A 22,048-nucleotide genomic window follows, 5' to 3' on the forward strand; every position below is an offset into this window, starting at 1 on the left:
TGTTGACATTAAAACAGAAAACAGATATTTGTACACGTCACGAAAAGGACAAAAATAGGAATGTTTTGATTCAAGAGTACAATGTTGGCTCGTCCATGATATACGACATAAAGGCTCAGAAAGGACACTAGCTCAAATTTTTTGCTCGTTGTGAGTCAAATGAAGCTGTTGAACAATGCCATACCCTGCATACGCCTAAATTAGAGCAGCTAGACAGTGTTTTATATGAATCGTTTTCATTGAAACGATCAGATGATGAAGGATACTCCTTCACACCCAATCAACAAACGTCATGAAAGTGGGATAGAAGAATGGGTTGAAGCTGACAAGGAGGTTGAAATGACACATATTGTTACTGATACAGAAATAATAGAGAATGTTTTGAATCCTGAAAAGTTAAAGGACACTGATAAAGACAGTGAAGGAGATGATTTTAGTGAAGAGGACAAAATAACATGGGGAAAGGCTGCTTCAGCTTTTGATATAATAGTTAAATTTGCAAAAAGGCAGCCATGTTATACTGCCCAGGAGGTTATGCAATTACACATTCTGCACTCTACTTTTATGCAAAAGAAGCAGAGACAAGTAAGCAAGCTGATATCAGGAATTCATTCAAAAAAGCAGCTTCCAGGGTGTGTCATAGGATCAATACAGATTCAGCCCAATCTCCTACACCTTCTACATCTACAATGATAATTGATGTTGATAATGATGACCCTGAGGCTATGCAATATCCTGAAGCGCCTTCTGAATCATCAAAGAAAGATTAAATTATGTTCAGTATAGTTTTAGTATTAAGTGTATTTTTAGTGATCTGGGTGTATGCCATGCACTACCTATAGTGATACACAGTGTCATAAAATAACCTACTGTATAGAAAACTTTACCTGTATATACCTAAATGCTTCAAGAAACCAATCACTCTGCAGTGCAGTACTACTACTAGATTGGTGAGTACCTGTATACTATTTTATACTTTATTCATTTTATTGTATTCCAATTCTTTGAAACTTAGTATTCCCTTGGTAAGTATAACTCTTAGTTAACCAGAATTTTTGACTAACTGGCGCCCCCGATTCCCTCTAACATGCCGGATAACAAAACTTTTACTGTATTCTTAGTAGCACTTGTCCTCCAATTTATACCTGGAAAGTTAATGTTTCCAATAATCACACAATTGCCAGTAGTATTTATTTCCTTAAAAACATTAAAGAGATTTCTATGCATGCCCAAATCGGATCCTGGGGGTCTGTAGCATACCCCAAGCACTGGCCCAAGATAATCTCTAGTAGCTTCTTCCCCCAAAGTGATTTTGGCCCAAAAAGACTCTGTCTTATCTATTCCATCACTTCTAATTTCTTTACCGTCTACCTCATAATCAATATACAATGTTACTCACTCACCTTTGCCTTTATTTCGAACTTTCCTGAACAGCACATATCCTTCAAACACCTGTACTCCAGTCATAACTACTATTCCATCACGTTTCTGTTAACCCTATAATATCTGGTTTCATTTCCTGCACAAACAACAAAAGGGAGGAACTAGAACTACTTCTTGCATTGGTGTACAAACATCTTAATTGTTGCTGCTTGGCTTCGCCCACATTCCTCACCCAACTGGGTACAGTCATTCTATTGCCAATATCGGCTACCTGACTGTTAGCATCATTGGTATCTGCACTATCTTTCCTTTTAATGTCCATTCTTCTATCCACTGCTGTTCCTTTCCCCATTGCTGTATCCTGTCTTACTTGATTTTCCTCCCTCTCAATGTTAAAAACCTGGTGTGGAAATTATATGACCATCTCCCAACTGTCTCCTCCAAGTTTCTAGTTTAAAGCTCTTTTAATGAGTTGTGCCAACCTCCATTCCAGAAGTCTGTTTTCCTCCCTACTCAGGTGTAGTCCATCCCATAAAAACAGTCCTCTGTCCATGAATGCCTCTGAGTGGTCAAACATCCCAAAGCCCTCCTTATAGCACCACTGCCTGAGCCATCTGTTGATCATCATAATCTTGTCAAAACCTTTGTTCTCCTCCTCTAGGGACAGTAGCATCCCACTGAAGATCACCTGAGCCTCCAATTTCTTAAGCAACTTCTCCAGCTTGGCATAGTCTCCCTTGATACGTTCCAGTGAGAATCTAGCTGTATCAGTTGTTCCCACATGAAGGACAAACGTGGATTCTTTCCTGCTCCCATCAGAATCTTCTTCAGACTCAGGTCCACATTATGTATCTTAGCTCCCAACAGACATCGCACCCTTCTGTTCTCCAGATTAGTTCTGCTGACAGGCCTGTCTGTTCTTCTTAGTAGGGAGTCTCCAACCACATAGACCTGCCTTTTGCTGGTGATGGTGTGATTCTCCAGCCTTCCTCCTATTCTTTCTGGCTGCAAGTCCTCTTGTCTTTTATTCCCCTTTGAAATCTTCTGCAAGTCATCACATATCCTGCTGGGACTCTGAACTCTGGGTTTCTTATAGGGCTTGCCGCTCTTCTCTTCTTCCTGGCTCTCCCACCTTCAGTTACTGCCTGTTGCAACCTTTCTTCTCCAACTCAGCAAACCTGTCCATGAACTCTATTTCTCCTTCACCAGCCGGTCTTTTCCTCAGCCTGGTTCTCGTAGTCACATGCTTCCACTGGCCATTTTCCCCACCCAGCAGTTTCCCCTCAGAGTTCATCAGTCCAGCTTTCATCTGCAAGTCTTGAATTTTCCCTTCAGCCTGCTCTTGCCTTCCCTCCATCATCTGCTCAAATCTTCTTCGAAACTCAACCACACTTTTGTTGTGGAACAGACAAACCTAAGCCAGAGCTGGAGTGGCTGCAAGTGAAGTCTAGCAAGCAGCATCACATATCCGCAAACTAACATACAACCTAGCTGCTCCACATGCATCCATACCATCATAATCAGGTTTGATTCTATCCTGTGCATCAGGAACCTGTCTTCAGGGAGGTACACTCTCACAGAACAGAGCTCCTATGAGCTCTATCATCAGTAATAGGATACAAGATGATATTTTGTAGTTCACTAGGAGACCTAGCTGAGCGAATAGGAAGAGGGCATATTTTAAGTGTGCTGAGCGTCACAGCACCTAACATTTAGGTGCCTAGAAAATCACTGTGATTCAAAAAGCCTGAGTTAGGCTGTGTCTACACTGCCACTGTCAGCGCTAAAACTTTAGTTGTTCAGGGGTGTGAAAAAACACTCCCCGAGTGACAAAAGTTTTAGCGCTGCACTCCCGGCGATAAAGCTACCACCGCTCGTTCAGGGTGGGGTTTTTTTAATTATCGCCAGGCAAGCTCTCCCCTGGTGATAAAGCGTGTCTACACTGCCGTGGCCGTGCTGTAACGTGGACAGTGTAGACATACCCTTAGGGATCTTTCTTTCCCCATTCATTGTACAGGAGTCTAGGTTCCTAAGGGTATGTCTACACTGCCCACATTACAGTGCAGCTGCGGCAGCGCTGTGACAAAGCGTGACTACACTGCCCATATCTCTGGGGGAGAGCTCTCCCAGTGACAAAAAAACCCACCCGGAACAAGCGGTGGTAGCTTTATCACCGGGAGTGCGCTCCCGGCAATAAAGCACTGTCTATACTGGCGCTTTTCAGTGCTAATACTTTTGTCGCTCAAGGGCGTGTTTTTTCACACCCCTGAACGACAAAAGTTTTAGCGCTGAAAGTGGCAGTGTAGACACAGCCTTAAACTCCGATTCATGAAGCCAGCATATTAGGCAGGGAGTGCCTAAGCCAACGAATGGGCGATGCCAACTAGAGGAGTGTGTGCTAAACCCTTCCTCTCTCACAGAGATAAGCACCTAAGTCCAAGCTGCAGGGAGGCACCTCTCTCTGCTAGCAATTCTCAGCTGCAAAACCACTCCTGGTGTTAGGCTCCTATGCTGTTTTAGCAAGAAACTGCAGAGGAGGGAGGCAGAGGAGGAGCTCTCTCGTATCTTTTAGGCTCGTGGTTAGGGTATTCACCTGGGATGTGGCAGACCCTGGTCCACCAAAGATGGAGAAGCATATTAAACAGGGATCTGCTACCTCTCAGGTAAGTGCTCTAACCACTGGGCTATAGGATATTCTGATGTGAGCCTCCCTCAGTCTTTCCTGTGAAAGCTGTTCCACAGTGGATAAATAATTTAAGAGTCACTGGAGTAGGGGGACTAGATGTTGGATCTCCCACATCCTGATTAAGAGCTCATGCTTGTGCTCTCTCTCGCCCAAATGACAAAGTAGCCCATAGCCCAATGGGTGCCGGGCATCTCTTCAATACTAGGAACATGTGCAGTAGTGATATGCATCTCGCTATAACATGTATGAAGTCCTTGGACTGGTGTTGGGTTTCTCATTCTGTGACTCTCAGTGCTGACGTACTCAGTGCTGGGACTATAGGCATCAAGGTCTTGCACACAAGGGGCTTTATTGATGTCAAGGTGGTTGGGGCCTACATCATTGGTGCCTACTCTACATGCATCCTCCTTCACTTCTTTCCAATGCCCAATCCCAGAGTGAAGAGTGCCCAAGGGAGTGCCAGCTAACACTAGTTTATCCAGTCTTACTGTACTCGTATTCCTTACCTTTGAGTCCAAAGTCATCCACTTGGATTGCCCAAGAAGAGCTGAACTGAGTGTTCCCCTGTGGGTCCTGGTGGAGAAGGACTTACCACACAGAAAACTTATTGGGATGTGGTTCTCTAGGCTGTATCCACCCTTGACAAAAATCGTTCCATCACAAGACAGGCATGGTTTGAACCCTGAGGAATTGCATTCTGATGTAAGTTGTGGTGATTGGCCCGAAGTGCCTTGTCCCACTGTACAGGGCAGTGTATTGGGGAGCTGATCAGTTTGGTGGTAAGAGATCTTCACTAAATAGGTTGGAAGAGATTTAAAGGAACCAATGTAGGGTTTCTGAAGAGAGCTGTGGGTCAGACACTGGCTGGGTTCCATCTCCCCGCTCGAGCACTAAGAGGAAACTGAGGGAAGGCTGTGGCTGCCCCATCCATTTTGGCCCTTGCATGGAAACATGAGGCGACACAGGATGCATGTGTGGTCTTGGACACTATTATTCAAAAAATCCTATCTCACGTACACGAGGCACATTTGCACCCTACAGGGGACTCCACACGAACACATCTAAAGAATCACCTCATAATCAACGGCAATGCTACCAGGATCCTTTGTTTGATATCACAGCTTTACTCAGAGAATGACAGTTTGTAAGTGATCCATGAGTTGTTAAAAAACACAACCTTGTGAGAAGGACAAAGCCAAGAGCATTAAGATCAGAAGAAGAACTTCTCTATACTATACCTTTACAGCTCATCTTTTCAGGAGACTAAGTTAACATAGTTCAGTGTCTTACATACTGGTGAATACATAGTATGAAAAATTCTGTCATTTTTTCCCTTAATCCAGTATCTATATCCCAAGCATGTTTTAGGTGTGAACAATTAACATGAATAAAACATATCAGTACAAAAAAAAAAATTATGATAGGCAAAAAACTACTACTGCACATCTCGCAAAGGGCCTGATCCATCACCCACTGAAGTCAACTGGAGTCTTTCCACTGACTTCAGTGGACACTGGGATCAGGCCCAAATAGAAAAGATCACAGCATACACATTAGGATAAAAGAGCAACTATCCCCTCTTCCAGAAAGCAAGCGCAGGATTCAACCCCACCGACAATCTGTTGGATGGGAAGAACCAGTTGTGGATAGCCTCTCTTCCTTTCCTTACATAACTTAGTGACAAAACAGCAATTCAGGATACTCAAAATTGAGCCTGCAAAGTAAACTGATACTCCTCCAAGAATCACCAGCCTCAATCCTACTTCTATCTTTGAAGAAGAGAACAGAAGGGAGATCTGACAAAACAAGTTTATTGTGTCCAGACTGATTGGTGTAGCAGTCTCAGTAGAAGAAAACCAAAATTTTCAGACTTGGGTGCCTCAAGTTACAAACCTAAATATAGATATGAGAGCTGAAATCAGAATGACCTGATTTTCAGGAGTGCTACCAGTTTCCTAGGCTGAACAGGAGTGCGAGCCAGTCTCCTCAGGACAATGGCTCTCCCATTACCCTATAACAAACAACAAAGGCTCGCTAAGAGATGTCTCTCATACAAGGGGCATTGTTTTGCCTTCCTGTCTGTTTCCCCAACAACCCTGTTGATTTAACCCAGTAAAGTCCCACATCAAACATCTGAACAACTGGGTCAACATACAGTATTTATAAACTATTAAAAAGTAGCTCCATGTCCACCACAAGAGCACCTCCAAAGATCACTGAAATCCATGCAAGTTGCAGGTTCTCAGGCACTTTTGAAAGACAACCCATACTGATTTAGGAGCCTAACTTGAGACCCCCAAGTTTGAACATTATGGACAAACTGCTTTTAAAAAACCTCTTCAGTGCTGACTAGTTTCATAGATTTTCTTGAAAAAGAAGACAAGCAGAGAAAGAAATAGATACTATGGGATAGGAAGAAGGTAGCAGAAAGAAGAAGAGGTGGGGGCTGCTCAAAAACCCCAAACATGGTTATATTTTTGTAATGAAGCTTTGATCCTGACCCTGCATTCACTGACATTGGTCAGAGTTTTTCCACTAATTTAATTGTGAATTGGGTAGAACTCTACAGATACTAAAAACAAACACCATATATTTCATGTACATTATTACTATTGCTTTTATTACAGAGCCACTTGTCCAATAACTGTTTCTAACAAATATAGTAGAAATGAGCACAAAACAGAAGAGTCAATACATTTCACGCCCTAGTTCTATAACATCTATACTATTCTTGGCCCAGGCACACAATTCCTATGAGCAAGAACCTGTTTAATTTATTTTTAAGAGTTTTCTGAAGAGCCAAGGAATGGGAACCTGTTCTGCTATACTGGTCATTTCCTCCATTTTTACTCTCTTATAAATATATACAGGCAGATCATCTGTAATTTGATGCAAAGGAGGGATGGCTTCTTTGCCTACCTGGCACCCTAAGAGCAAAAGCAGACAAAAGGGTTTTGTTATTTTGAATCCTCTTGCTGCAACCCATTAACAACCACCCATTTTCTTGCAAGAGTGATTTTTTTTCTTGAAGGGGCTTAAATACGTCCCTTAAAAAACAAACTTTTTTTCTTCCAAATTGACTTATGCAGCAAACTTACTCTAGTCCTCATTAAGCATGGCACCATCTGCCTTCTAGCAAGGCCAAAGGTGATGTAGATCAGGAGCAGTGCTTGAGGACTTTTTTCCTCTTTCATTTCTCCAGCTATGGTGCGGAAACACTGTTCCGTTCGTGCTGCTTGCACTGTGAGAGCAGAGCACCTATTGCATGGGAGAAATCAGGGGACTGCTTGGGATGGAGAGCGAATTAGGGGAAAGAAGCAAGAAAGGGGTAGTGCAGGCGTCAGAATAAAGATGAAAGCAGGGTAAGAATAAGTGGGATTTTAGGCAGGGAGGGGGGCACTGAGGAGGAAATTTTTGTTGCGGGACTGGGGGAAACCAATAAGAGTGAGGAAGGGCTAAAGAAGATAGAACAGAAGAGGTAACAAAAGAGGAGATAGAATAACAATAAGACAGCCAAATAAGACAAAATAGAGAAAAACCATCCTGCCAGAAACAGTGCCTCACCAGTCACAGACAGGAGACATTGCCTCAAGTAGAGCCAATTCACACACTAAAAACTTGCAGGAGTGATTAGGAAAGGACTGAATCCCCTAAATTTAAGACAGAACAATATTCAAGGAATAAATGGCAAGGAAAGAGAGAGGTAAAACATCTCTCCTGGTATTACAAATACTTCCAGATTGCATCATAGTTTCATTCTCCACAACCTAGGTTTGGGATTAAAATCCTTCAGCAATTTCAGTTTCTTCCCTTGACATTTTTTCTGAGTAGGACTACTCCCTACTCCTTTGTCTGCCTCCTTTCTCCACTTCACTCTTAATCAGCTGCAGTACCACTTGCTGTCTATACTACTGTCGGCTCTGGAGGCTTTTTTTGACTCCAATGGGTTAATGGGCAAATGAACACACACGCGCGCGCACACACACACACACACACTTTCAATAAAGCAATTAATATATGGGACTGGATTCCTGCACATACAAAATTATAATCATGCAAAGCCTGCCCCATGATAGCTATATTGTATAACAACTGAATCTCATCTCTTAATAGTTCAAACTAAAGTACTTACTATTTAATGTAAATAAAATGCCCTTCCCCTGATATTCAGTCTATTTTGACCTGTGTATCATCCATTATAATAGTCTGTAAACCTAAAAACAAAACTACTTCAATAAGAATTCATATTAGCAAATTGTGTCACCTATGAAGATCTCACTGGATGAACAGGGCCCAAGTCTTATGACTACTGCTTCTTTGCCTACAAATTAAAAGACTCATGCTAGTTACAGGTCCATTTACCCAGCTGTGTTTGTGAAAAGTTAATAGTGTCCAATATGCATTCAATTCTGCCACTTAATGTTTGCATTTTTATTTATAGTCTAACAATTTGCTGTTATTCCCCTCAACCTCCATTTATTGATCACTGTATGCTCATTTGTTGTAACAGCTAAGAACAAAGAAGTATCAGATCCCGATCTATAGCCCACCATTGTATGAATTCATCCATTATACAACTGCAGTCAAACCCGTTTACCAGCATCATCGGTTGTCATAATTTTTTTTTTAAGTCAAAAGGCACATAAAACTGTATGCTGTAAGTCTGGAAAACAGAGTAGTAGTTAGGCCCTCTGAAAGCTAAAGCACAGTTTAAATCAGATGTGAACGCAGTAATTATCCAATCTGAATAAAATTTATGGTGCACCAGTTCCCAGCATAACTTTGCCACGGAATTAATGATGGGCATCACCTAAGGCTAAAGCATTCAAGTGTAGGAGTAAAATAACTTGGGTGAGGGAGGTGAATCTGAAGAAAGGAACTGGAATCAGAAATAGAACAGTGCAAGAAGCCACAAAGTGATAAGTATTGTTTACCTGTCAGTTGACATTGATTAATCTTGTGTTCTGTGATATCACTCAGTGATTCAAACACCTGGAGGCAGCTGTCACAGCTGTGCACAGCTTCTTCCTCTAACTCCTCCCCTTCTTCTGGCCTTTTCTTACAATCTATCACCTCTCCATCTTCTGCCTTGTCTTCTAGTTTACAGTTAGCATCTGAAAAAAAAATCAAGACTGACCTCAGAGCTTTTAAGAATAGATCCTTTTAAAAATCAGATTGGTTCTTGTTGTTACCAACAAGCAGAAATACATTTGGCATGAGCCTGCTGCACAGGAGAAACACACTTCAGATTTTATTGCTAAATAAGCAGAGGAAACCTCTTTCCTTGACTTTTTTTCTATTCTTGATAATGAAAGGAATTTTCCCTCTACCTTCAAACAGAACTCTCCCCCTTTCAAACAACTCTACCATACTTCAGTGTTAACTTTATCAATTTTTTCACAGCTTATCCAGGGGCTTTGATCACTATAAGAAAGGACATATTACCTTTACAATTAAACAGTGTTCAATGAAAATTAAAAAAAAAAAATCAATGAGTTTAGGAGAGTTTCTTTTCACAGTTAACTGTACTATTTCACAGGAAATTACCAAAATTAAATAAAAGATTAAAATGAACTGAACTGATTAACATAAGGATGAAACTGTTCTGTATTTCATAAGCCAGTCTTAATATTCTATCGCCCTATTACTTGATGTAGAACAATACTATAGAAAAAACTATGCTTTGGGTTAAAGTTATATGTATGTGCTTTAACTTGGATACAATTTAACTAAAGAATAAGCTGGATGGATTCCTTGTTTTGCCAGATCATGGGAAGCTGGAAACTAACTGTTATAAATTATAACTAGTCCACAAGGACACCTTTGTCTGTTTGGGATAATAACAAGTGTTTTGAGGATCACTGGGACAAGCTAGTTCTAACCCCAAAATAGCAGGCATGATCCCACTATCAGGTTTTAAGTTAAATGAGTCAGGTGATCTCAGCCAAATCCCTTGAGCACAGTAGGAACCATACAATTCATTGTACTACCTCAGCTCTGTAAATGACTAATGCTGGAATGAGGTTATATGAAGAATCACAGGAGCAGCTGTGTGTTAGTCTGGATCTGTAAAAGCAGCAGAGTCCTGTGGCACCTTATAGACTAACAGACGTATAGGAGCATGAGCTTTCATGGATGATTACCCACTTCATCGGATGCATGTGAAGTAGTGGGTATTCATCCACGAAAGCTCATGCTCCTATACGTCTTTTGTTAGTCTATAAGGTGCCACAGGACTCTTTGCTGTTATATGAAGAGTAATTTAGATGTGACTTTTCCTCTTTTGAGGTAGAATACACTGTGGTGCCTTAACTATTCCTGACTTTTTGCCCATTTTACTATGCGTTTCCCCCAAAGACAGAAATAAAACAAAACACTTCTCCAATAAAGCAAACCGGCAGTTTACTTTGTTCTTCTCAGTAACCACAATACAACAAATGTAATAAAAAGAAAAATGGCAGTGTACAAAGGAACCCACACATTTCACCACTTTTTTCCATATTGGAAGCCTCATTTGCTTTTCAGACATTTGAGAGCGTTTCACCTTATGCAGCTAGAATAGATCACCTGAAAAAATTAATTCTTAATAAAAAGAGAGAAAGTACATTTATCATCTAATCCTTTTCTGTCTGCTACAAAAGCCATCATCACCACTCCTCCACAATGAGATGCCTGCGATGGTGCAGTTGCCACGAAGGCTAGGTCTACACTACCCGCCTGAATCGGCGGGTAGAAATCAATCTCTCGGGATCGAATTATCAGGTCTCGTCGGGACGCGACAATTGATCCCCGAAATTGATGCTCTTACTCCACCAGTGGAGATGGGAGTAAGCGCCGTCGATGGGGAGCCACGGAGGTTGATTTTGCCGCCGTCCTCACAGCGGGGTAAGTCGGCTCCGATAGGTCGAATTCAGCTACACTATTCACGTAGCTGAATTTGCGTATCTTAAATCACCCCCCCTCCCCCCCCCGTAGTGAAGACCTGCCCTAATACCAACCATTCCCTACATCTGCCACAAGTGTCATGGCTCTTACCAGCTCCCTGAAACCTGCAATAAACACTGCTTCCCTTCAAATAATTTATCAAGGATAGAGGATACTTATGCATAAACCAGAAATGAAACAGACCTGTCATTAAGTGAGCTTCCTCACACTATGTGGCCCATGAGCTAAGCCAGAAGAATCTCTCTGACAGGATAAAGGGCACGGTTTGTTTTTAAAGGGAATTATATTGCAGAGCATCAACAAATGAGTGAAAGAAATAAGTGTGGTGAATGGGTATGTTTGCTCTGTTAAACCACACCTACATACATGGCAAGATTCTTACAAATTTAAATTTCTTGATGCTAGAATAAGAACATTAACTCAGGCAGCTACTTTCAAATTAAGTAGTAGTATGCAAACTAACATTGCCAAAAGTGACACCATCTGAATCTAGGAAAGCTCTTCTGCCATTTGTAAATGCTGGATCTAAACAACCTGTGTACCAGTAACATTTTCCAAGTTCTTCGGTAAGCTTAACAGAGTAGTGAAAATACCACTAGGTTACAAGCAGTTCAGGAAAAGAAATAATTGTCTTAACTTTTGCAAACTGACCCCAACATCATTAAACACTTGTTGGAAGGTAGCATGTGCATATTGCATACTGTTAGTTGTTCAGCTCAGGCTCCCAGTTTCATCTCATAAAACTGACAGCACTCAGGGAAATGTGGGCACTGGGTCTGAATTTTAACATGAGTATTTAAATGCTGCACATAAAGTTTACAGACCTGTTTGTTTTAAAATAAGGTCAGAGTCTGACTCTGCTTTGACTACCATGCTTTAAAAAAAAAAGAGGGCAAAAATTCAACACCTATTGTTCATGAATACTGGCACTTTACAAGAATCCAACACAACAACACACACACCTTAGCACACAAAAACGTGAAGAATTGCTCAAGTCAAAGCTTACTACTTAGATAGTAGTTATTAAAATTAGAATAATTTTAACAGTAATACAAATGTTTTTGCTTCCACTTCTGCATTCACAGATATAACTCTACAGGGACAGGAGTCAGTCAAGCTTATTCCCTTTTGCGGCAACTTTAGAATACATGCTCTAGCCAACTGGCACATTTGTTTTTAGGTCAACACTTCAGGGGGACCCTCTGGGACCTAGGTTCAATTTTAGCCTATGATGCTCCTGTGAAATGAGTTCTGGCAGTCTCAGCCTCTCTGTTGGTGAATGCATTTCCCCCCTATTCACTGTCTTGGAGAGACACCACCACAAAAATAAATATTTTTTTTTAAATAGGTCATATAACTTGGAGTCTGTGAGATGGTTTTCTAAATCATAACAGCAGCTGTCTTCCACCCCAGAGGTGGCTGTATGTTAGTGATTGCACACATGCTTAGTTCCATCATTTGAAAAGCTTCTTGTGAGCCTAGATAAACCTGGTTCATAAATGCAATATTCATTCAAATGCAGTTGCATCTTTACCTCCTCCTAATTAAGGCTAGTGCTTTCAAACAGACTGCATCAAATACATCTAAGTACCATTACTGCCCCTCTTCACCCTAACATCTGCTACAAATGAAGCCATAAATACTACAATCATCTATTCAAACATCTCCATCCCCAATACTTGCAAATACTCCCACTGTCAATTCTGTAAACTCCACAGCCATGCCCCACTACCATCTGTAACAAACATGGATCTAGTCCCCACCACCACCTTACAATGTCTGCCACTGCACATGAACTACAGACTACATTTCTAATTATCTAGTATAGAAAGGAGGATTAGATTTGATAGAGAAATACATTCAACTTATGAACACAAAAAAAAAAAATCAAGGCCTGTCTTCTGTTACTGATTATGTTAACGTTATTTATAAGTGGAAATTAAAAGTAGTATGATTTTCCCATTACTACGTTCTCTGGCAGGTGGTTCTGTCCTTCTCCTCTTCCTCCTCCTCATAAGGAATGTTATTGCTATAACTTGGTCTAATAAAACTGCAACTTTGGGGAAAATGAAAAACTGCATTGGCTTAAAAGAGTTGGCTGCAAAAAACCCATGGACTTCAATTAATTTCAAGTATGGGATCAGCTTAAGGCCAACCAGCAGAAATTCCATTCTGTCCATGTAAAAATGAGGTTTCACCACATTTACTTTTTATAACCCATATAAAAGTCGAGTAAAAGTAATGAATATCTAAAAGGCCTCTCAATGGACTGGCAAGACTATCTGTATTCTTGAAACTCATCTTACATATTTCTCTCTATGCAAAAAGGATCCATAGCTGATCAGAGCTAAAATGTCAAACTACCATGAAAACTGCCCAGTTTCCAATCCATTGCACTGGCTTCCAAGCCACTTCTGCATGGAAAAGTGCTGGCAAAAGAAAGGAAAACTAAGATCATGTGGTTATAATTATTACCAGGCAAGGAATATTTCTGCAGCTCAGTGGTAAAGTAAAACTATGTCGCTTTCTGCTCCCAATAGTGTCCATCGCAAAACAACTGCCTCATTAAATCTCTGCAGTAAGATTAATATGCCGTAGCTGCACTACATTTATAACTTGGTACTCTATAAAAAGCACATTTAATGGTTAGAGCCAGAGCTTAGATACAAAGTATTACTATAAAAACTTCTGGCAGTGTGGATAAAGTATGGACCTTCTGCAATGCCTGGATCAGATATATCTGGAGTTATTTTTGAATTTTTAGCATTAAGTTCTTGTGATAGTCAACTAAATAAATAAATAAATAAAGTCTTATTATACAATGAAGATACCAGAACACAAGATAAAATAGTAATATGAAAATGAATGCACTAACAAGATTATTTAACAACTCAGAGTTAATACAAAAATAAAAATAAAAACAGTAGAAAACTGGATAATTTCCTGACATATTATTCTTCAGCTTTACAGCCCACTGTTCTTCAAATTGAAAATGTATACGGCATTTATTAGTTCTCAAGTAACCAAAAAAAAAAAAAAAAAAAAAATTTAGGCATAAATTCATTCCTGTGATTTAGAGAACCTTTCCTTTCTCTCATTTACAAGATGTATACAGTACTCTAGATGACAAATAAAGTATTTTACTTAACAGCTTTAAATGTATTCTTTACAATCTAAAAAGGAATAATTCAAACTATTGCCTATAAATTCCCCTTTTTTTTTTAAATCCACGGATTCTAGGAATCAACCTGGAAAATCCTTAAGAAAGGAGACCTTATAAGACTAACTTCAGTTAAGTCAATGGGGCTACCCACATGAATAAGTATTTATATAACTGGTTGCAGGACCAGGACCCTAATCAAACCACACACACACACACACACACACAAAACCACAAAATAATCATTTCTTGAATTCTAGAAATCATATTAGACTATAACAGGAAAAATGCCCTATTGTTACAAGGAATGGATACCATAATATTAACCTACTTGCAGTACTTGTTTACAATTATTAATAATAAACTCCACGTACGTTCAGACCTAAACAAAAGGATTTATCTACATATCTTCCATTGACTTACATGAAGGGGACTAGTGACTGGTAAACAAACTGAACAAATACCATTTTAAGCTTAAAATCATTTATAAAATAACTAGCCCAAGACACACAATAGTTTCATAAACATGGATGCTTGGGGTTGGGTTTTGTGGGTGCCCGTGGTAGTTTGTTTGCAGAAAAAACATCTTGGTCTTTAAAGGTTAATGCTTCCCTTTCAGTTGGATACGCTACAAACAACAATATTCCTGATTTTCTGACTTTGAAAAGTGGGATTTTTTTTTCCTGGGCTTTAGAAGTGCATTCGAAGTTGAAATTCAGTAAGATGAGAGCAGACTTTGAAAAAATAAATCTCACACTGTTGTAAAACAGCAAACAAGCACTAATGAAGGAATTCAGCATTACCAGTCTGTGCGGCTATCTGTCCCACACCCGCCTGCTGGTCCTCCGTTTCATTTTCTTCTACTGCCAGGAAAAGGTAAACAAACAAAAACAAAAAAACACAAGACATTAGGTGGATAGCTGAAATGACTCATGCGTCATCTCCCTAGTTTCAGTTCTGAAAGCCAGTAATGCTTGTGCAACAGGGCAAGAGAACATTGCCTAGTACAGAACCACTGCAAGGTGCAAAACCTCAAAACAGACCATAGCACCACACTTTGTCCAAAAGCATGTAGCTTCTGTGCAGCAGAGTGACCAAAGAGATATCATGGATTAAGAAACAAGTCAAATTTCCTCTGGGATATCTGTTTTCAATCCACGGTACTGTATTCTGTTACATAACTGAATTAAGGACTAAGACAAGGCATGGAGACTCCATTCACTTACTCTACATTGTTAAGTGGGAAGCTTTTTCTGGCAAAGCGGAAGTGGGTGCTAAACCATTAATTTCCACTAAATTTAAGATTTTTTTTTAAAAAAAGCTAACATTACAGTTGTGAAGATACCCTTGCAAAAGTGAACCAAAACAATGCTGTCTTACTGAGTCTGCAAACAGACCATGCCAGCATCTTTATTATGGCTCACAGCTTCCCTAAGCACACACCACTCTGGCCAGACTGACTATTCAAAAACTCTGGGCAGCAGTGAAACGGACAAGAATCATGTCAGCTTCATTCTGTGACTGCTTTGGGAAGCTACAGGGTGCTGCAGAGGCAGGCACTGGAGCTATTCACAGCAGAAAATGACCCACCAAAGTGAAGGTAGGGGAGGAGTCAAGTAGCAGAACTACTTCCTTATTATGCTCCCAAAGGTGAGAAATCTTTGAGTTGAAGGTGCAGTAGAGAAAAAGAGTCCCTTCTCCCTTCCAGCGGGGAAAAAGTGTAGAGGGGACACTTCATGTTTACAGTATCACCAAGTATTCAAAAATCATGAGCAGGCCTCAAAAATCATGAAAGTGGATTAAAAAGATATAAAATGACCTTCCCACCAGCTGTTCCCAAAAAGGGACGTTTAGAAACCAGACAATAGCCTTCTAGGATGTTAACAAGATTTGTTTTGTTTTGCTTTAAGTAGGTCTTCACTTCTGCCTTTAAGGTATGTAAACTGGGGGACTAAGTCTTTCTACAGAAATGCATTGACTACTTTCATCAGCAGAGGTACCAGAACCTCCCATTACTAATGGAGGCAGCTATATATACAGAGCAAAATTTTGTTAATTTGCACTACTGTTTGACAGACACGTTGCAGGTTGCAGAATTTTGAAAATTAATATATAAAAACACCTGAAGACTATCTCAAAAGAGCTTATTTTTAGTAAATGTACCATAGTATATTTTATAAAAATAACTGCTGTTAGTCTAGTACTCTGCTTTTAAATCTTTTCTGGAGAAATAGACTCTCCTGTATGAGAACTCCAAAGTGTGCACATTATCAAAGTTCAACTTCCATACGTGTTACATTAAAAAAGAGAAAGGAAACTTCTGACCAGCATGTTAGCAGGTAACTTTGTGGTTAGCATCTTTTTTAAACTGTTGTTCAAGCTCTTTATGGATTCTTAGTCACAAAAGAGCCAAGTAGGTCACAACAGGCATAAAGAACTTGCCAATAACAGTCAACTAGACTGACGTGTTTGTCAGGAAAGATGAACCTTTGAAAAGAAAAATGTGGTAGAGAGGAGAACAGAACAAAAACAAAAGCTCTAGAATAAGGAACCTTTATCATAGAGTTAGCCTACAAAATATCAACTAGTTCTTCTTTACACCATGGCCAGATTCTTCCACCAACTAATAACAATTGTTTGCTACGTTAGGTAATTATAGTCCAGTCCATCACCCTGTAGCCACAAAGTACTAAAAAGGAACGGGATTAAGTCTTCTCATAGCCTGTTTATAAGAATGTTAGCCTTCATTGTCATTTATAAGAACATAACATAAGAACATAAGAATAGTCCTACTGGGTCAGACCAAAGGTCCATCCAGCCCAGTATCCTGTCTACCGATGAGGGAGTGAACCTAACAGGTAATGATCAAATGATCTCTCTCCTGCCGTCCATCACCACCCTCTGACAAACAGAGGCTACTGACACCATTCCTTACCCATCGTGGCTAATAGCCATTAATGGACTTAACCTCCATGAATTTATACAGTTCTCTTTTAAACCCTATTATAATCCTAGTCTTCACAACCTCCTCAGGCAAGGAGTTCCACAAGTTGACTTCCAGTTATCATGCCATGTTAAACTCACTTGGATAAACCTCACCCTACATCTCATACCCAACTTCAATGTTAACTTCCCCAAGCATTAACTGAAGCATTGTGTTTCCTTTTGATAAACAAAGGCAATTTTCAACAATATCCCTCCACTTTACACTTTATACTAATATGAGTCAAAAGCTTTTGGCTACCAAACTACATTAAAAATAAGTATAGGAAGGATATGTGGACTGCAGCAGCATATGTCAAATATTTCTAGTTAATACTGTGAAAAACAAAGATTTATAGTCTAGGATTATATTTGTGAACAAGGGTTTTTGATTTCTCCAAACTTTTTTTTTTTTTTTTTTAATATGTAAAGTATTTAGCATGGCCTACCATAAGAAGAGAGAACTCCGGGATAGTAAAAGTAATCAAATGCCAATAAAAGAAGAAACCTCAGGACATATGAAGAGCTAAAGATTGTGTTTCCAATCATGTTATGCTGCTATGGCTGAATATTAATTCTAGATACTTTTGTGACATCATTATTTCAGAGAAACAATATTTTTGTCTGAACAGTTAAGTGTTTATGACCGCAGAGTCACCTGTTTTGCTAGCGGTGGAAATATTTCTTTGCTAACTAGATCAGAGAACGTTGCCAGCTACTTAAAGCAATAAACCATCAATTCCCTACTATACAATTACATGATGAAATTAAAAAAAAAAAAAAAAAAGTGTTCCTAAACAAGAATCGCTCACCAAAACAATTGTGGGACTGCACTCCTTGATTGTGGAAAATTCTATTTGCATATAATTTTTTTTTTTAAAAGAAGATTTCAGTCAGGGAAAATAGAATTCCAGTATTGCAGCTGTCTTCACCTTTATAAAGTCTGGTGGGTTTGGACTCATAACAGCATTTTGTAGTAAAGTTTAATACTACAAAAATGCATTTCTAAACAAGAACTTTTATATATACACATGGATATGTAGAGAGATATATAGATATATCTATATATATTTCATATATCTATATGTTGAGCTTTGCAATCCAAGAGGCAGAGCTACTTGTTAGCCTGCGAATACTCTGGTTTGAATTCAGACTGTCTTGCATGCCCAGACTCAGAGGGTTCTAGGAAAGTTGAAAAACCAACATTGTTAGGGCTAAATCTTTACTTGCTTTTTTACGCAATAGTCTCTCTGAAGCCACTAAGTGGAGGAACAAACAGATTTGGCCCATAGATTCTGACAGCAGAGTTAAACTCTCACTAATTTACTGCAACATCTGCTGGTCAACCAGAATTTCACTCCTCCTCCCTAGAAGATTGTCAAGGTGGCACAAAGCTTATGTACGTGGAGGAGAGTTCATAAAGCTAACAGTGGAAGAACTCACATATTCTGCTAACTAACCGGGCTACCCCACATGGAAGGGTCAGTCTGTTAGTAGAAGCAGACAACAGTGGTGCATGCTTGGGGAGACCTCATATGGAAAAAGAAATGGACGAAAATAGAAATGTGGGAGTACTATGAAAAGGTGCATTTTCACTGAGAGGGAATCGTTTATGGAGAACAGAGGCTATGATTTATGGCTTTTGAGCTATTATAAACTATAACAAAATACAAGCTACAGATAATTGAAAAAAGACTATTTTCTTCTACTATGGGTAGGTTAATAAATTAAAGAGAGAGAGAGAATGCATACTTCCCTGAACATCTGAGGCTCTTTTCAGCTTGTTAAACAAAGCAAAAGAAGCCACATATCCCAAAATAAACTATAAACAGACTGTTATTGATTTAGTACCCCTTCCTAAAAACACTTTATTTAAGGGATGTGAAACAAAACAAAACATAACACAGCAACCAAGATTGCTAGGGGTATGAGAAGATTTGGTTTACAATATATATATATATATATATATATATATATATATATATATATATATATATATATATATATATATAAATAACTTATATTTCCTATAACTCAATATAACTTGCCATAAGCTTAACATTGGTACTTGAATTTAAAACTTTTCTTCCACAAAAGTATTCTTCCTATGATGATTACTTTATAAAGCATGCATTCCATGCATGTTTGAATAATATCTGCAGATAAGTAAGAGGCACTAGCCGTATTAGCATAATCAATATACAATTTACAGAGCTACCCAGACAGAACAGAAATAAAACATGTGTGCCATTATTTTAGTATCTAAAAATTACTGTCATTTCTGGAAGTATCTTTCTGCTTTTCCTCTCTCTTCATGTCCACATACAAACTAAGAAGAGATACTTATTGCCACCATCTATGCATAGATGTTTAATATGATCAGGTAGATTAGTCACACAGCAGATTTACATTTACATTCAATGGATTTTGTGGACTTGCAGCACTTTGCAGGACCATGCCTTTAGAACATATTTTAATAAAAGGTTTAATTTGTATGGGAAATGCCAGCTGCAATCAATAAAGTGTGGGGTTAATTGCAGGATCACACCCTAAAGTAGTTCCTCTTGTTTATTCTTTCTCCACTTCCTCTACACCCTTCATGCTTTCTTTAAAAGTCATCATCAGCCAAATTCTCCCTGTAGACATAGATACACGCACATATTCTCACTCCAACTGGTGCCAATAAAAGTCACAAATGTGACTCTGAGAGGACAATACAATCCTACTTCAGTGAGGTTAGCAAACATATAAAGTATATTACAAAACTGTATTGAGACATCTTGCATTCTTACTGGTCAATAACCATCCTGATCAAACATCAGACAAGGTCTAATTTTCTGAACTACCTTAAACAGTATCAATACACTTCCATTAAAGATACACTAGAGTGCAGCCTCTTTTATTAACTAAAATGGAGGACTGAGGAGTTCATAAAATCAAATGTCTCAAAATTACAACAGGTACAGTGCATAAGTTGAAATATGGTGCACTGCATCACTTTCTTCTTGTCCTTCAAGCCACTGCAAAGCAATTTCCAATGCACCAACGGCATCAGAATCTGAAGGCACTGGAATCTGAAGCAACGTTGACTTGTTCTTTAATTGACAACACTTTCGTTATATGATTTCCCCACACATACACCCGGAAAAATGATTCATATAATTAGTTGTTTGTGAAGACTGGTGTTCATAAAATTGAGGTTCTACTGTACCAACGAAGAAAAATTTCAAGTGCCATTTAATACAATTTTAAAAAAGTAATAATCCTATCAATATACATATATTTGAGATAACACTGGAAAAGGAAGGAAGGGTTCAGTTTAGTTGCATACCCTGCCTCCCATTATTTTTAAGCTGTAATGTAATGATATTTTCTTAAACCACAACTTAGAAGTGTAAAGAATTCTTGGGGGACGAGGTTGTTTAAAATAACAGAACTGAATGCTCATTATTATTACCAACCTTCATCCCCTCACACGTTCTTCCTCCTACAGACAGAGGCTGCCACACACCCCTCCTGACATTCTTATCCATTTTACACACGCTCCTCTCCAGCCTGTCCCTCTATTGAGCTTCTTTTTCAGTTATTCTTGTATAAAAGCTAAACTGGGAGCAGTGTGTGGCTCTCAATTCAGCTGTGTTGGTTGAAACAGTAGTATTTTCTTAGGCGGTACCTAAAAAGATAACCTTTCTGGTTAGGCACATTTAAAAGACACACACACACACTTTGGACAGTTCTCTTTCAGCCCTCATATTCTTTATTCAAGGATTACAGCGTTCCAATGTGACACACTGAATCATGTAAGGAGACAGTCACGTCTATGGAATATTATGGGTGAGAAAAGCAGAACAGAGACTCCTTCCAACCACACAGAATTCTAGTGTCTTTCTAACCTATTTTGTTTTCAAGACAGTTAGACCAGTTCTGTGTATTGACCTTGCCTCCCTAATCTCTCATCCATGAACAAACATTTGGACTATATTTTAAATTGTTTTGGTTGGTAAGTTGATAACAAGACTATGCATTTTACAAAGTGCCATTCATCCAAGAATCTCAAAGTTTTTATAACCTTTAAATTTCACAACATCCCAATGAGGCATTATTATACGCTCACAGATAATGGAACTAAGATGCTGAGGGCCAAGTTCTCACTTTACTCCACCCCTTTTGCAGTAATACAAAAAGAAGCCAAACTGTTGCAATTGCACTGACCTCCCACTGGGTGCAGTCTATGCAATGAGAACAGGAACCCCTGCACACTGCAAGCAGTGTTCTGCAACATCCTGCAGGAGGGTATGGGAATGTCACTGGGGAGTGACGGAGTCATCCAGTGGGACCACAGCTATACAGATGTGCTGTACTGTCAGTAGACATTGTGAATAGTGCTTTTGCTCCGTGTCCTGCTAACAGGCTGTGGGAGAGGAAAGAGTCCTTTTTGCTCCCTTTCCCTGTATTTAGTTCATTTACTTCAACTGGATCTGCCTCCAAGAAATTAAGTGACTTCCTCAAGCTCACTCCAAGGCCTGTGTGTGCATGCTGCTAAGCGCCCCCAACTCCCACGGAAGACAATGGAAATGAGGAAAATCTGCACTTCTCAGGACCATTGCAAGACACTGGCAGAGCAAGGAACTGGCTTCAGGAGTCCCAACTCCAAGTCCAGTGCTCAGATCTTTTGGCAACCCTCCCTCCCTGCAATGGCCACACTTAGCTGAAAGCTATTATTTACTTTCAAGAACATAATTATAGATAACCAGTCCAGCATGATACAAATCAAGAAGTGAAAAGAATATCCAAGATCATTTTTTGAGCAGTTACAAAGCCCTTTATGTAATAGTAATGATTTCAGAGTTCAGATTCCTTATAATACATTACAGCGACACATAAACCATAAG

General features: G+C 39.4%; 1 protein-coding gene across 8 annotated transcripts in view; it reads right to left on the reverse strand.

Moving 5' to 3' along the window:
• The window catches only part of ZNF521 (zinc finger protein 521), a 275,680-nt gene that overhangs the window by 242,316 nt on the left and 11,316 nt on the right, over positions 1 to 22,048 (reverse strand). For 4 of the 8 annotated variants that reach the window (XM_034762794.1, XM_034762789.1, XM_034762793.1 and 1 more), the window contains 2 exons: positions 14,978 to 15,037; positions 9,004 to 9,183 (listed from right to left, as the gene is read on the reverse strand). Coding sequence is in view for 5 of the 8 variants with exons in the window: in XM_034762789.1 (XP_034618680.1) it covers positions 9,004 to 9,183; positions 14,978 to 15,037 (240 nt within the window). In the remaining 3 variants the exon portion in view is untranslated. The remainder of the gene's footprint in view (positions 1 to 9,003; positions 9,184 to 14,977; positions 15,038 to 22,048) is intronic. The other 4 variants (XM_034762796.1, XM_034762795.1, XM_034762791.1 and 1 more) reach the window with 2 other exon arrangements.

Source organism: Trachemys scripta, chromosome 2 (assembly GCF_013100865.1).
Source record: "Trachemys scripta elegans isolate TJP31775 chromosome 2, CAS_Tse_1.0, whole genome shotgun sequence".
NCBI lineage: Eukaryota > Metazoa > Chordata > Testudines > Emydidae > Trachemys > Trachemys scripta.